The following is a 16,306-nucleotide window of genomic DNA, read 5'->3' as shown; positions in this document are numbered from 1 at the left end:
AGACCTTTCCACTTCATGTTCCTCAAGCTCCTTCAGACACATAAATCCAAGGGTCTTGTCTGGCCCATGACAGATGCAAACTTAAAAACTGCATAGGTTATTTTAGGTCACTTCTCCATGAAGAAGGTAGAAGGGTACCATCTTCCAACCTCAAAGGTGGCCTGAAGGAGTCAGGAAAATCCTGTGCATATTAGGCTACCTGGAAGAACAGACTGTATTTTCCTGCCAGTCTGGTGTGACGGGAATAGGCTGTTCTTATGTCACTTTGCCTTGTGCTGTTCCTGCACCTCCTTCTGTTCATCGCCATACTCATCCTCTTGCCAGCACAAGACTATCAGGGTGACACATAGGGAATCTTTGTTATTGCTTCGGATGTTGTCTACCTGAGGAGATGGTACATGTAAAATAGATTGCCTTCTGACATGTTTTCAACATAACTGACAGCATATCCCATGAGGCCACTTGTATATATATTCAGTCTATTTCTATCCCTTTCTGTCTGCGGTGCGGTGCTCCTTTGGTGGAATTTGTCTACCCACTGTGCCTTCCATGATTTGAGGGAGTCGAGAATCTGGTCTTTGATCTCCAAAGGAAATCTTCTGGAATTAAGCAGGGATAAGTAGATACTTTGGTCTGCCTTCCTACAAATACATACTTCTTTTCTGTGCTAAAATGTTATACCCATTGTCAAATTTTATAGGAGTTCAACGGGGCATTTTTTTTTCATCCCTTTAGAGAGATTTCACTGTGGAAATGTTTTCTTTTTTATTCCTCCTGCAGCTTTGTCTTCAATTGTTTTTCCAGGATCTCATTCAGTGAATGCTGAACAGGGAAAGCATTACTAAGTTGTTACCGTTGCCAAGTTATTACAGTTTTACAGCCGTGTTAGTTAACGTGGCCCATGTTGTCCTATCACTTTTAGACCAAAGATCCCGCTGAAGTTAGTGTGAACTTTTACCTCAGTTTCAATGTCAGGATGTGGCTCCTTGTACAGGGTAGTCCTCCCTGCCTCGTTACCAATTGTAAGCTGCTCTCCTCCCTTTCCTTGAAGATAAACCTCCTTATCTGGTTTCTTTTCCTTCACAATAATATTGTAAAGACAAGAAAAAGGATGAAAGTAGGTCTTGGACGAAAATGTTGGGTAATAATTATCTTCATTGTGCAGTTATTGTGTAATTGTTGTCCCTTTGGAGCCTTATTGTACAGATATATGGGGTGTATATATATATATATATATATTTCCTCCTCCTTAAAACTGACGTTACAGGTTCTTGCCTCATTCCCCTGCATAAAGTTGTCACTAGAAATGAAATATTAACAAAACAAAACTCCACCTCTTCCTGCATTCCTGGAATTTCTCTACAAAGGTAGAATATTGCTAACAGTTGGACAGACAGAATTCTCTGCAAGTTCAAAATTACCATGAGGAAAAAGTAGAGAAGGTTGCAGAGGTCACATTCACAAACTGTGGGTTTGTGCATGTATAAGCTATGTAATGGCACTGTAATTAACTTACTGTGATATATTTGTTGGACACAACATTGTCATGCATATTCTATTTCCGTAAACTTTTGGAGAAGGATGAAAATGGTGTGCATCGTTTTGTAAAAGATCCTAAACCTTATCTTGTTTGCATCGTAAACTGAAGTGAAAGGAGAAATGCACTGTAGTGAAACACTGTCTGAGGTACTCTTCTAGCTTTAGTATTTGAAAGTAGAGAAATGATAGGAACAGAAAAACTCTTGAACTGACTACTTTTATTAAAAATTGAAGTCAGACTTCATTCTAATCAACTTAAAACATCACTTGAAGATACATGAGCTAGCAGCTTTGGCATGCCCACTTACTTTCTCAAGTTTATCTTGGGAATTAGAGATCATAAATGAACTTTTAAAATTAATTTCTGAAAATCTGGACACCTTTTAAAAACCTGGTTGTCAGGGGGCTTCAGTTTACCCTTATTGGGGCAATAAATGTGTGTAATTGATTCTAAATAAGGAGTTCAGAATTTCACCAAAGACATAACTCAAGCTGAAGTAATACCTGAGTCTGAGTAATTTAAATGGTTAAGAATTTAATATTTTAGTATTTCAAACTCTTCAATAACCTAAGTATAATTAATTTTGTGATACCCTGTAAGAACATGCAATATTACATTCAAACATTTTTTTGATTATACAAACAAGCACTGTTCAGTGCTCTTTGCTGATTACATTGAAAGTGATTTCGTATTTCTTGTTGCTATAATGGAAATTGGATAGCTTCCTCAAAGTGATGTTTTTTAATTGTGTTCCAAGGTGACTCATAAAGTAAAGGGGAGAGGCACTCTTCTAAGTACAGAGCTGGTATTTGAAGGCTTTATGATTATATTGCCCACTATTCAGATATAAAATTAAAGCCCCAAAGCATCAGAAACAGTCTATGATTCTGTCTGTGACTGCAAAGGGGTCTGAAGGGGTTTTGAAAAGCCAAGCCAGGCACTGAGGAAGTTGCATGGGGCTGGTTCTTACAATGCAGTGAGCATAAGGCCTTCTGCTAAATTTAGTCCCCTTTCCCTTTCCCCTTCCCTTTCCCCTTCCCTTCCCCTCCCACTTCAGTGCCTATATTTGAATTTGGGTTGTAGATTAAGTTGTCATTCATTTAACATAACTTTTTTTTTCCTTATGGCATCCCAACTTTACAAGATGGGGTAACAGCAACATAAACCACTTTTCTTACAGCCCTGTAGTTAAATGTAGTGATGCTTAAGCAGTGCTGACTTACTTCCTATTTTCCAAATGATTCAGCCTTGGTATAAAGGAATGTGATTAATAATTATTGTTTGCATTTTTTTTCTTGCATGTGAATATAACATTATCCTGAAATAAGTTATTATGAATAGCCTATTTTTATTAGGAATAATTGTTTGGTCTTGACATCTAGCTCTTTGGCTTGATCTTACTTCTATAGAAGTGGGTGAAAAAACCAGTAAATGTTGCTTGTTTAAAACATTTGTTTAATGTTTAATTAACATTTGTCAAACATTTGTTTAATGTTTGTATTTTCAGGGTTTGCCAGGGCTGGAGGGTCCCCAGGGTCCACCTGGCAAAGAAGGTCAAAGGGTGAGTAAACTGGTGAACAACTGGTGAGTGTGCTAACTGACCTTGATGTGTGACTTCTTTCTAAGCACTAATAAAAAATGGGAAGGTAGCAGCTGAGTATGAAGCATGCTGACAACAAACTGAGCTTTGACATTTGAGGTTTCTCTTCAGTTGAAGGAGATTTAGCAATTTCAACTATCTAAAGTGTTTTAATGACTGGCAGCACAGATGTAGATATTGCCATTTCTGCAACAAGTTTCTGCTGTAATTTTAAGTTAAAGAATATTAAGATTGCTCAGAAATTTTCATTTTATTGTGGGGATAGACCATACCTACTATTTCTAAAATATATAAAAATATTAATTTAGAGTCATTATCTAAGATATTAACATAAACCAGTACTAGTGACCCAAGTTCTGTTGTAAATGCTGTTATGCAAATGTCAGAGCGTAACATATATATATACAAAGAAGAGAGAGACAGTAAGGGGTGAGGGGAAAAGATTATACCAAAGACACAAAATAAATGATTGATTATTCATATTTTAATATAATGAAACAGCTGACTGACTGGTTTCTCTGTGTTATGCTTTTGTTTTCCCTGACTTACTGAATTTGATAGTTCAGTGGAAGAGATAACAAATATTTATGATTGTGGTATCACAAGAAATAATTCCCTTTTGAGAGTTTATAATCTAGTCTGCTCCTAAGAATTTGGGAAGATATTCAGAATCAAACATTTCAATATTTTTATGAATTAAATTGTGAACAGGAAAATTTGAAAGCTGTTTAAGTTTCTTAGAAAGGAATGGGAAGCCATTCAGAAAAATGTCAATATAGTAAGGGAGAACCCAAAGTTATGTGGTGAATATGCTATTGAAGCATATTTAATAGCATATTAGCATGCTATTAAAGATATTATAATTACTATGACTCCTACTGTTAAGCAATAAAATATCCAAGATACAGAAAAGCTATGGCTATCCAGTTTTAGCATATTTTAGAGTGCTTTTCTGTGGAGTATTGAATTTGCTGAAACACACGATTTATTAGTTTTCCTTTAGGAACAGTTATAAATGTGGCTGCGTTTTAGAGACATCACTCTGAACTTCTTAATTTTTTGAGGCAAAGATTCAGAGATAATACACTATTATATATAATGGTGGATAAATGAATTTGGAAATACTTTTTTTTTTCCATTTTGCAGTGGGAATTAGGGGCTTGATACATTCATCATGGACTTTTCCTCTTTGCACACGAAGTTGAGCTGCTGTCTCACTCCACTATCTATAAAACCAGGAGCACTGACGGGTTTATAATCGTGGCCATGCACACAGTTGCCCTAAGCCAGACAATGGAAACAGCAAATTGTAGAGCCTCAGCATCTGTCTTTATCTTTCTACCAGTGAGATGCTCCCAACAATGCTCTTTCTGCTGGCCACCCCCACCCGAGCATTAATAACACAGTTTGCAATCTTAATTCAGCTCTCATGTGCGTTTGCATTTCCAATACATTTAATTACACAATAATATACTGTTTGTAACAAGATCTCTGCTATGTTTGATTACAAACAGGACAGAGCACATGTAATGGCTATTAAATATTCCTTTTTATTTAATTATAAATATCGTGTTCCTCTGCTCTACTTCCAGCAGATCCTCCAAATCTTTCACATTATATGAAGTTACTGGTTTGTCATGGACTGTCTTTGGAAGATTAAAGCATGATATTGAGCGTGTAACTAGCTGATGATTTTTCTTCAATATATTGTTCAGCCGTAAGAATAATATTATGCCAATTTTGCAGACTGGAACTGTAACATATTAGGAAAAAGAAAACAACATTCCAAAACATTTGAAAGTATCTATTCAATTTGTACGCCATACGTTAAGAACCTGAGTTATTTTTAAACTTTCCACTCACATTGTACTTATTATATTCAAAGTTTTAATTTCCGCTTACCTCAGCAGCATTATTTAAGTGTTTAACTTCTTTGAAAATTAAACTCAGATTAATAAGGAGTTGAGAGGAGAAGTCTGTAAGCTAGAGACCTCTCAACACACATTAAAGCAAGATATAAGGAACTGAGGAAAATGAACAGTCTTAATTATTATACTGTCAAAAATTCAAAGAAACATGTGGAAGGCTCATGTTAGAGCTAGTGACTTAGGTATGTGGCAGTACAAAAGGAGATAGAAAGGGAATAAAATTGTGGATTTCTTCCTTCTTTGAACTGGCCTGAGCCATGCATTTTCATTTTCAGAGTGTTTTAAGTGGGATTTTATCCTATCATCCAACATCAGAGTTTAGTATTAGAACTACTAAGAAACATCAAAGGTGGGACCCTGTCCCAGAGTGGCCACCCATCTCCCTGTGTTCACTATAGAGGGAACTAGGACAAATATATCCCTATTAAGAGGAATAAGTCTAAGTAGCAGGATTTCTTTCACCTCACAGGAATAATCTGCATCAAAAATGACGTAGTAAAAATACATATAATAATAATTATGGAAATAGAGTAAGTAGAATTATATATCATTGTGTAATTATAATAAACAAAGATTAAATGAATTGCAGATTTTTAGTTCAAAGTTATGCCAACTTTAAAATACTTACTGACGTGTGAAATTGGCTCACAAGTGCAAATTTACATCACTGAATGAGCTGATGACTGCAGGTTATTCATTTCAAGAGCAAAGGGGGATCAAGACATTTCAAGATGGGGTAACAGCTTTTGTCCACTGGATACACTGTGGATAGAGTTGTGTGGTATCATTTGAGGTAATGTGTCATTATTAAAATAATAAATACGTCACTTTCTCTGGCTTGGTGACCCAATGCATTACTATTGTAAGATCATGCTGGGTTATGATCTTGCTCCCACGTCAAAGAGCAGGTTAGGTTCTTACGTGTTTAAATGATGGCACACAAATAAGTCAGCCATGGAACTTGATGTCAGATGTGTGTGAAATGTCTTCTGTCCGAGTTGGTCTCCCTGGATGCTTTCCAGATATCCCGAAGGACAAAAGAGTTTGCAGAAAACAGCATAAACTAAAGTTCTGTGTTTACAGAAATAAGTTGTAGGGGGGGCATTCAGAATAAAAGAGATGAAGCCTTGAAAGCTCTTTGACTAGATCCATGCAGCATTAAAGGATCATGTATGAGCGTGCATGCTCTATTTTCTGGCTTTGCTTAAGAGAAAATTCCAAACTCACTAAAAAATTGAAGTAGTGCAGTCACAGAGAAGAACCAAATAAAGAAATAAAAATTGGATTCTTATGCATATTACTTCTTTCATACTGGTGTAGTAGGAAAACACAAAAATATTTTTTCTGAATAAACAAACACATTAATAGTCCAGCATTTACCAAGTGTATTTATGTTTATACAAGTAAACTTGTTAATTCCCATTCTTTCTCCACTTATTGTGGCACATTTTCCTCTCATCTCCTTTGTTATGTCTTCTCAATCTGCACGTAGCTGGCTTATGCAGGAGAAGAGCAACCTTCATGAGTAATGAGGTAGTACAAATAATGAACTTCAGACACATATAGCTTGTTTCCTTTGCAGAGCAATGAAAAAGCAGGAACATAGTTGTGAGCTGAAGTGAGCTGAAGGTCAGGGGAGATATCCTTCCTCCTTGCTCAACACTGGCGAGACCATGTCAAGGAGGACATTGGCTTACTGAAGTAGGTCTAGCACAAGGCCACAAAGCAGATTAAAGGGACTGGAGCATCTTTCATAAAAGGAGAGGCTGAGCGAGCTGGGATTCTTCAACCTGGAGAAGAGAAAGCTCAGGAGGGATCTTATTAGTGTGTAAAAATGCCTAATGTGAGGTAATGAAGAAGGAGCCAGATTCTCCTCAGTAGTAGCCAGAGACAGGACAAGAGTTGATGGACACAAATTAAAAAACAGGAAATTCCATGTGAACACAAGAAAACACTTTTTTATTATGAGAGTGGTCAAATACTGGTACAGGTTGCCCAGAGAGGTTGTGGAGTATCCATCTGTGGAGATATTCAAAAGTCAAGTGGACACAGTTCTGGATAATTGAGTCTTCTCGAGGAGGAGGATTGTACTAGATGATCTCAGGATGTCCCTTCCAACCCAGACAATCCTGTGGGTTTTATTTAACTAGCTATAGCTTATTCTCAGCAGAGCTGCCAACAACTTCATTTTCATGGGTTGATAGGATTTTTGGAAATGTTTCATATGTATTAGGCTGATTCTCCACCATGGTGGTTTCCCTGGTTCAAGTGATGAATTCAGTTCAAACATTTACAAATCTTATGATACCACAGCTGTATTCTTGACTCTGTATTCCTTGGGAAGTTGCAGGTGTCTTGAAGTAAATATTTTTGAAACAACTTTCATATTTACAATTGTTGTGTTTATAATACCAAATACTTCACTTAAGGGGACGTTATTTTAGCACTATCTAAGTAATAAACATCTCATAAAACTGAGAGTCCTTTGGGTTGTCATATCCAGTGTTTTAGCATTGATTTCACTGAAGTTATATGTTTGGAGGGACTTTATGAAATTGCACCATTTACTTTATTTAATAATCAATTTACCCTGAGATTACAAGTTCTTCTTCTTGTAAATCACGAATAAAATTACTATGATGCAGTGGAAGATTTTCCTAAATAAGTAGGTGGGCGGGGAGCTGTTAGGTTTTCTTAATGTAATTGTTTAGAGTGACATCAAAATTAATTTAAATTCAGGTTGTACCTGGTGTAGTTAAATTCAGGCATGTAACTGGTTTACAGAACTTAGATTTTTTTTTGACATATTTTGTTTTCAAGTTCAGTGAGTAAATGTTGTATTCAACCAATTATAAAACAAGCTTTACAGAGCAATGATAATTACTGCATAGCAGGTCAGGCTCCTGGCACAGAGCAGACAGCATTTTTCACAGCTACAGCTCTGGAGTTCTGGAATCTCTTTTAATCATCTCAGTCCTTCCTGACTTCTATGTAAGTTGTTTTTAAGTATGTAAAGCTCTAGTCAGATTTTATCTTTATGTTGGAGTGCTGCAAGTTCCTTAACTCAAGTATTGAGCACTCTAAAAATGGTTAATATAAAAGAGAGAGATAATTTTCAGTTTTTCTACCAGAATGTCTCTACCTTAAAGCAAAGTAAATAACCAGTAAGATAGGATACAGCTTAAAAACATATTATGTTTTTCCCACTTTGGCTTTTAAAATGGAATGAAAAAGGTTGTAATTTAGAATGTTGGAGACAGATTTGTCAACTAGAAAGCAGTTCCATCCTTATTTAATTTCTTTGTTATTTTCCAATGCAGAAATGTAAATCTAAGTTTTAATGGAATAGCAGAAATTATTCCGCTTTAAGATCTCATTTAGAACTTTCAGTCTCCCTTCCAATGCTTTATTATTATTTCTTTTAATGTCTCTCAGCAAAAGGTATAGCAAAGGAAAGCCTCTTTTCTGAAGTCTGAATGAGCGTAGGCACTGGAATTGTCTTGGTGGCTGCTTGGTGGCAACTTCAGGCACGTGGAGAAACAGTCTTTTAACTGCCCAGAGCTGCACTCACATGGCTGCATGTGCATGCCCAGGAGGCTGGTGGGGTGTCCATGGGTTGGGCACTCTGAGACAGGGGGCTTTCCTTTCCACCCGCCTCCTGCTTTGGGTACCTCTGTCCCTTTGTCAGTCTGATTTTGAGGATTATTCAAGAGAACCTTATTTTAGCCTGGCAAACAAGTTACATAAGCCTCATTAACCTTGCATAATAACTACAGTAGTTAAGACTTTAAAGCCTAGCTTCCTACTTTCTCTAGAACTAGTTCCTGTTTTGAAATGTGATGATGTGTTTCAGGAACTGCTAATTAGACTTTTCCCTTGAAAATTCACACGGGCTTATTCTAAGAACTTTTCCCTTCGTACTGAAGTATGGGTTCTCTAAATTATTAATCATGTCAGCACTCCTACATAACTCTGCTCTATTTTGTCCTAAAATAATCTGCAGTTTATTTTTAGACTCTGGGATTAGTGATCTTACTCTTCTGCAGTTAGAGACATGCGAATAGATGGATACAACATGAAACAGCAGGGGGTTACAGTATAGATTTTGAACTCTTGCATTGTGTGTTGGGCCTGCAGCGGTGCCCGGGGCAGCTGTCAGAATGAGAGCACAAGCTTATGGAAGGATGCACAGAGCCTTTCCATCTAATGTAAGACAAAGCTCATCAAGTCATTTTGATTAGCAGAAAGGGCGAAAAAACAGAGGAATAAAGAGTGTGGTTGACTGTGTACTTCAGCTAGGCACTCAGCTGGGGTTTGCTGACTCAAATAATTTCTTATTTATCTTATTTTTAATATTTTGTCTTTTTTGCCCCTGAGTAAACAGCTATTTGAATGATTTGTGTGTTTCTCATAGCTGAAGTTTGTCTTACGGAGAAGAGGAAAGTAGCCAACTGCCCAAATTAGTTGAGGGCAGGCATTTCATGAGTCAAGGGTACAGGGCAGAGTATCAGAAACATTTAGACAACTTCTTATCACATTGATTGCCAACAAAAATACATGCGGCACAAATGAAATAACCAGGAACTGTTTTGGTTTTCTTTTCTTTAGATATTATAAGTAGCATTAGACAACTTGTTGACACTGCTTACCTCTTTTTTAAGTTAGTGTAGGTGATATTTCATTTTTTGTTTAGTTAAAGGAAGTGTGTGATGCCTAGAATATTTATTTATATTTTGTGTGATTTTATAATCTCAATATTTGCTCAGTGAACTCAACTAAATAAAGGTTCCTGCATCAGCTGCCTGCCCCACGCACAGCCCCCGTGGGGCAGTGAATGCAGCTCTCACAGAGCTCTGGGTCCTGCTCCTGAGCAGGAGATGGGAACTGTGGCTCTCTGCTAAGCCCTCTCGATGAACCAGGGCAGGCAACGAGATGTTTTTCACTTCTTTCTTGCCAGAAGGAAGACTCAGAGTCAAACTGTACATATTTAGTCACAGTCTGGCTCACGGGCTGCTCAAGGCAAGGCCATAATGGACTTATCAAAAGCATTCTTCTAATTGTTTTAATTATCCTAAACAAAAACATAAACTCATTTTCTCTACTTACGTTCTTTCTATACTATATATTTTATTTTTTTCCATACTGAAGCTGGGAAGCCATAGAGAAGCAGGAGTACTGGGAAGCGCGTGGAACTGTGTATATTCCTAACATTTAAATCTCTGTATGTGAAAGACATTGATGAAAATTAGTAGCCTTTTACATACTTCTGTGTTAACATTAAAATATCAGACTGTTTAGAAAAGGTGCTTGTAGGGAAAAAGAGGACTTTTGTGCCTCTGGGAAAAGCTGATGCTTCATGCCAGTCTGTGTGATTGTTCTACAGGGTTTTTGTACGTGTGGCAGATAGTGTAATGACTAATAATATAATGATTGGATAAAAGATAGGGCGAGTGTTTCTTCTGTGCATCACTGGGTACGTGTTCTGGTAATTAATAAATGACAGTGAAAAATAGCTACCTCCAATTTTATTTTATTTTTATAACTGATTTTTTAGAAAGTTTGTCAAGTTTTGACTGTGCAATATGCCATAAATCACATTTTAGATCATCTTGTAAATAGAAATAAAATTGTCTTCCCAACATATTCCATGTTTTCCTGTGTAATTAACACCTCATTCACAGTTGTGTCTGCCAGTCAAGGCCCTGCCTTCTTCCTCCTGACACTTCCTTGATACTTTGTTTAGACTGCTGTGATTTTAAGTGTCATCCTCAGGATACTTTAAATAAAGTCCAAACAGGAAAAGGAAGGTGCTTCAAGAAGTCAACGGTATCAATCATTTTAACTCAGAGGAACTATTTTTAAAGTCTAAAACAGTTTATATTTTTTTTATTACTTATATAATTACCTCTCAATCCATTTTTCATACTTTCTAAGGAAACTTTACTGTTTTTCAAAAACATCAGGAAATGTGAATTTTCATCTGTATTTCTGAACTAGACATCAGTCCAAAAGTCACACATCTTAACTTGCAGTAGCAGCATGCATGTCATGTGGCACAGCCCAGGGGATGAAATACGTCCCCACAACCCTTCTTCAGTTCTTTCTTCAACTTGAAGGGCTTCAAATCCCTATATATAGAGTCCCTGGCATATAGGCAAGGGGTTACCCTGATGAGCTGCAGGCGTGAGGAAGAGGGATTTTCCACCCTTATTGTCATCATCTTGTTTCCCCTCAGTATAGATCAAGATTAATGAGAGGCAGAAAGTGAGAGTGGTTTCCTACACATCAGGGCTTTCACCTGTGAAGAGCAAAGCTGAGATTCGCTTTCTGCTCCTTAGATGATTACTTCTGCTCTTTATGTGAGATCGTCGTCTAATGAAATACAGAAAGAGGCTTAGAAGTAGGGACCTCCGCTTACAGAAATGCCCCATGAGTTAACTGTGAGCTGTCAGGGAGCATTTTCATTTTTTAACTATTTATAGCCAGGTTTTCACCATGACATCCCCCTAATGCTTTTTGTTAACTTACATTTTCAATATGCAAGGGAAAATTTTAGTCTTTTTGGAAATAATACTTTCTTTTTTTACCACCAGACCTAGATATTAGTTGTTCTCAGCTGTTGTTTCTAAAAAATATGCGTCAGATTTCAGCTTGGCAATAAAGATGTAAATTACTTCCATTTTTATGTTGTTCTTCCTTTAAAAAAAAAGCATGTGTGAAAACAACAGTTGTTCAATTGAGATCTGTGCTAAAAAATTGTAAAAATTACATGTGCATGTATTTTAGACTATGAGTAGAAAGTCTCACATTAACTTAAGTAGACTTTCAAAAAACCTGTTAAAACCTTAAGTTTTAACACAACTGATGTCACGTATGCATTGTATACACAAATGGCAGTAATTGCATGAGAAAGGTGAATTGGTTTTGCAAATAAATCTCTATGACTTTTCTGCTTGCTCTCACATCCCGGAGAAGAAGGGTATGGGTGTTTGTTAATTGGGTTGTATTGAACATATGTACTTACTGTGCAAGTCAGTGACTACTGCAGCACAGTTTAACCTCCCGAACTCTGGCATGTTCAGATAAAATATAATTTCTTTACACCTCATCAAGGTGCTCTGTTTATAACTCTATAAATATGCACTCACATTTGGGACATAGCTTTAAGATGTAACAGTAAATGTTATAGTGATGCACTGTTGTCATAATTATTAAAAACAATCCTAAAATTGCTAGAATTGGATGGCATTGCCGTGGCTGATACAGGGTATTCATTTTGGATAGTTTTTGAACTTTTTGATGATAAGAAAGACAATAAATCGTTCCCTTAAACAAAATTCTTATTCCAAATCAGTTACTAGCTGCAACATGCATAAACATCTGTTTTTCTTTTTTTGTTTCCAGGGAAGACGAGGCAAACCAGGCCTCCCAGGGAAACCAGGCCCGCCAGGACCTCCTGTGAGTAACTAACGAGGGAAATGGGAAATTTTCACTCTGTCCTGAAATAGTGAGCTTTGTTAGCATTTTTATAGCGGTTTACCTGTTCGTAGTTGTGGTTGAAAACAATTGATTTGTGCATACTCTGCTGCATCAAACAGCTACTATTCCTAGCCTTTTGATACAGCGCAGAGATAAAAGGACTGGGTACGCAAATAGGAGAGACTACACAGGAAGGAAAGAGCAAGATGCAAACTTCAGCAGGAGGCAGAAATTCTCTGGCGTTTCAAAGTAAGTTCTGGCCATGGATGCTAAATGTGAATACTGTGCATTCATTCACTCTGCAAAAAGCGTGAAGCTCTGTAGAAGATGGGATAATTTTTCTCTCAGAGGGGTAATTTGAAAGATGAAGGCCTGTGTGAAGCCTGTGCCAACTGTCTGAATGGTGGGGGGGATTATACCCCGCACTGGAATGAGCACTCAGCTGTAGTTCAAATGAGTTTCCTGAAGAATTCAAAAGATTAAGAAATACATCACTCCATGGAAGGATTTGTAATATGGAGCACTAAGGTGTTTAGCTCAGATCTAAGTGGTTTGGTTTGTTTTTTTTTAATTTTGTTTTGAGAGATATATGATTTCAAATTTGAAGTCAGGCGTAGATCTATTTTAGCCTAGAATGAAGACAGATTTCCTTTGGCAGAGGAAGACTTGATCGTATTTGTAACATTCCCTCTATATTGTATTGTAAAAATACTCTCATACAGAAATGTATGAGCTATTTATTTGTGGATTAAGTAAACTTCTGCTGCTTTACATTCTTAGTGTCAAACAAGGATTTCATAGTTCCTTCTTCTGCTTACCTGAAAAAGGTAAAGTTTATGGGTCAAAACACTTGATTAATATGCTTCAACATCACTGCAAGGGAAAACTAGTCTTACACTTTATTCTCTTTGAGAATGATTATTTTCTTAGAGAATAATGGACTTCTGCATGAAATACAGTGAATACAATGAATAAAATTAAACAGATGTCATTTAAACCCATCTAAAAACAAAAATGCAAAAATTTTATAATTTTCCCCCCTTTTCCTGGCAAAATGTGGTCAGAACGTGGGGTTGATAATGGAGTGGTTTTGTTCCGCATAAAACCAAATAGTTAAAAATTCCTCCCTTTTCTTTTTCTCCCTTGCATATAGTCACATTGACAACTTGCTTATTTGTCTTTTGTACAGTTTGGGCTTCCTAATGCTCAATCAGTACTGCAGACTGCGGGAGTCCAAAGACAGGAAAGGACTGATGCAGAATCTTAATACAAATGACGAAAATTACTTTTAAAAGAAAAAAAAACAATGAACTGAACAAACAAAAACCAAAACAAAACAACTCACACACACACACGCAAAAAAAAAAAAAAAAAAAAAAAACTAAATTTCCAGAATCTTAATTTCTGAATTATTCCAGATGGGTTTAGCAGAGCTGACACAGAGCTGTTCCATGTAAGATAAATTGAAAAAAAAAAAAAAAAAAAAGTACAACAGAACTGTCACACCTGCAGAGTGGTTACATATACAGGGTACAAAATGCATAACAGATTGACCAAAGATGTAAAAATTAGGCTCTCCGTAATCTCCATTTTGGAGAAAATGGAGATTCAGTCATTAATTGTGGTGGTAGATACAGTACACACTGTGTGTCTGAAATTAATAAATTTAGCTAATTTATCAGCTTATGCCATGAGGTTAAGTACTTAATTTCGATATTAGGAGAGCAGCCAGGTATTCAGCAATGACCAAAAAAAATGGTAAGAAGGAACGTTCTGCCTCCTTGAGGAAGAAGTTGGTGAAGAGTTGATAGGATGCAATACTCAGGGGATTTAGTGTAAAGCACAGTCCTGGAAAGATTGTGGGCAGGGGCTGATTATGAGACCACATTCTGAACAGTCAGAAAGGCTATAGATTGGGCACTACTAAGCAGTGTGAGATTTGATTAATTAAAATGATAAATTTTTACCTACTTGTGGCGTGGCGGCAATTAAGATTTTCTTACCTGTCTCTAGTTTGACTTTTCTAACCCTCTCTCAATACCTTTTTTTTTGTTTGTTTCCTAACCTAATTTCTTGGGATTTTTTTCAGTAAATTCGATGTTAATCGTGAATTTGTAGTCCTTTAACATCATCTGCACATCTTTGGTTGAAAAAAGGTTTCAGTATTAGAAACGTGGATTTATTGGCAAGTGGTTATGAAACTGCTCAATTAACGTGAGATTGTCTATGCAACTTCCTCCTGGTATCCTTTCTTTTGTGTCATTTTTCCCTCTAGAGCAAATCCTGTGCCCACAAAAGGCAAGGAGTCAATGAGGATTTTTATTGATGGGTTATAAAAAATATTTCTGTAAGCCTACTCAGATGCTGATCGCCAGCTCCTTTTAGTATTTTTTAAGGCTTATTAAGTATTATAGACTTTTAAAGTGTTCTGTTATTCTCTTCTGCTTCAGAATTCATGGTTTGCGTCCTTGCTGTCTGATGTTGGTTTTGAGTACTGTACTGTTATTTCAGTACTGGAGAGCTGAGACGAGTGCTCGCACTTGTCTCACTCCAGCAGGTAACAATTAATTTGAAAAACAAGTAGTCCAAACGGGTTCGGTAGAACAGCAGCTCCCTCTAGTGCTTTTTGCTCCCTTCCCCCATTTTAAAGAGTCTGGAGAGCAGTTTAAAGCTCCTGTTAAATACGCTATTCATTTCAGTTTCAGAAGCATTCTGAAAATTATGATTACGAAATCAAAATCTCTGCACCCTTCAAATGTATTTCATACATTTTCTTTACTTACATTTTCTTCTAAAGTCTTCTGAAAGAGATGCTGTCTCTTTCACATGTTGTTACACTGCTCTGCATGTCTTCTCATTGAAATTGAAATGCTTATTTTATGAAACAAAAAGTATCATAGTAGGATGCTGTGAGGTTGTAAGTATGGCATTTTGATCCGACTACAGAACTGAACTGATAATTTTCTTCTGCCAAGCTGTTAACAACAATATCTAAATGATTTAGCAACACAGAAGGGATTACCAGTAGACTATAGGTTATTTTGCATAGATATGACGCATTGACTTTCTAGTTCCCACAAATTTTTTTTCAGTACTTAAAAATAAATATATGGAAAGTGTCTGAACTTAGTATTTCTATACTATTGGCCTGAGGATGCCTAAGGCCCAGTTCTGCAGCCTTCACTTCAGCAAAATACTTTCCTGGTTTAGGTTTGTAGAATTGCTACCTGCCTGGGTTTTGTTTAGATTTCCTACAGAAGGTCATTTTTTTTTCTATTTGTCCTGCTTAGAAAATAGCTGCATGATGTTTGGCACTGTTTTACACATTATAATCATTGTTGGGAGGGGTTGGGGGTGGTTTTTTTGTCTGTTTTTTAATTATTATTTTTAGTTTTACACAAATCATCAGCCAGGTATTTCTACTTACATGGGTAAGCTAGAGGACAGAAAGAGGAGTTTTACTGGTTTGTCCCTTAAGGGGCAACTTTATCTTTTCTGTTCCAAAGTTTTCTGTCTCTGCTGGAACTCTTATGACTGGAGGAATCCCATTTTTCAATAGTTCCCATTTCAGTGGGACATTAGGTGGTTTTAAAATACAAAGAGGACCAAGCTGGAGTTGTATACCAGTATAACAGCATTCTTTGGGGTGAGTCAGAATATGACTTCTGCCCAGTGTTGCAGTTTGGCAGAAGGGAAGTGCTATCACCACTGTTTTTTAAAAGTAGGAAACATGAGGACCCCATGATTTGGCCAAGTGCC

General features: G+C 36.8%; 1 protein-coding gene across 9 annotated transcripts in view; it reads left to right on the top strand.

The window, feature by feature from the left end:
- The window catches only part of COL19A1 (collagen, type XIX, alpha 1), a 193,384-nt gene that overhangs the window by 107,071 nt on the left and 70,007 nt on the right, over positions 1-16,306 (top strand). For all 9 annotated transcript variants that reach the window (XR_001411381.1, XR_001411380.1, XM_014936919.1 and 6 more), the window contains 2 exons: positions 3,048-3,101; positions 12,473-12,526. Coding sequence is in view for 7 of the 9 variants with exons in the window: in XM_014936919.1 (XP_014792405.1) it covers positions 3,048-3,101; positions 12,473-12,526 (108 nt within the window). In the remaining 2 variants the exon portion in view is untranslated. The remainder of the gene's footprint in view (positions 1-3,047; positions 3,102-12,472; positions 12,527-16,306) is intronic.

The sequence above is a fragment of the Calidris pugnax genome, unplaced genomic scaffold (assembly GCF_001431845.1).
Source record: "Calidris pugnax isolate Ruff unplaced genomic scaffold, ASM143184v1 scaffold12, whole genome shotgun sequence".
Lineage (NCBI taxonomy): Eukaryota > Metazoa > Chordata > Aves > Charadriiformes > Scolopacidae > Calidris > Calidris pugnax.
Note: the sequence above shows the minus strand (reverse complement) of the source record. Positions and strands in the feature narration are given on the sequence as shown.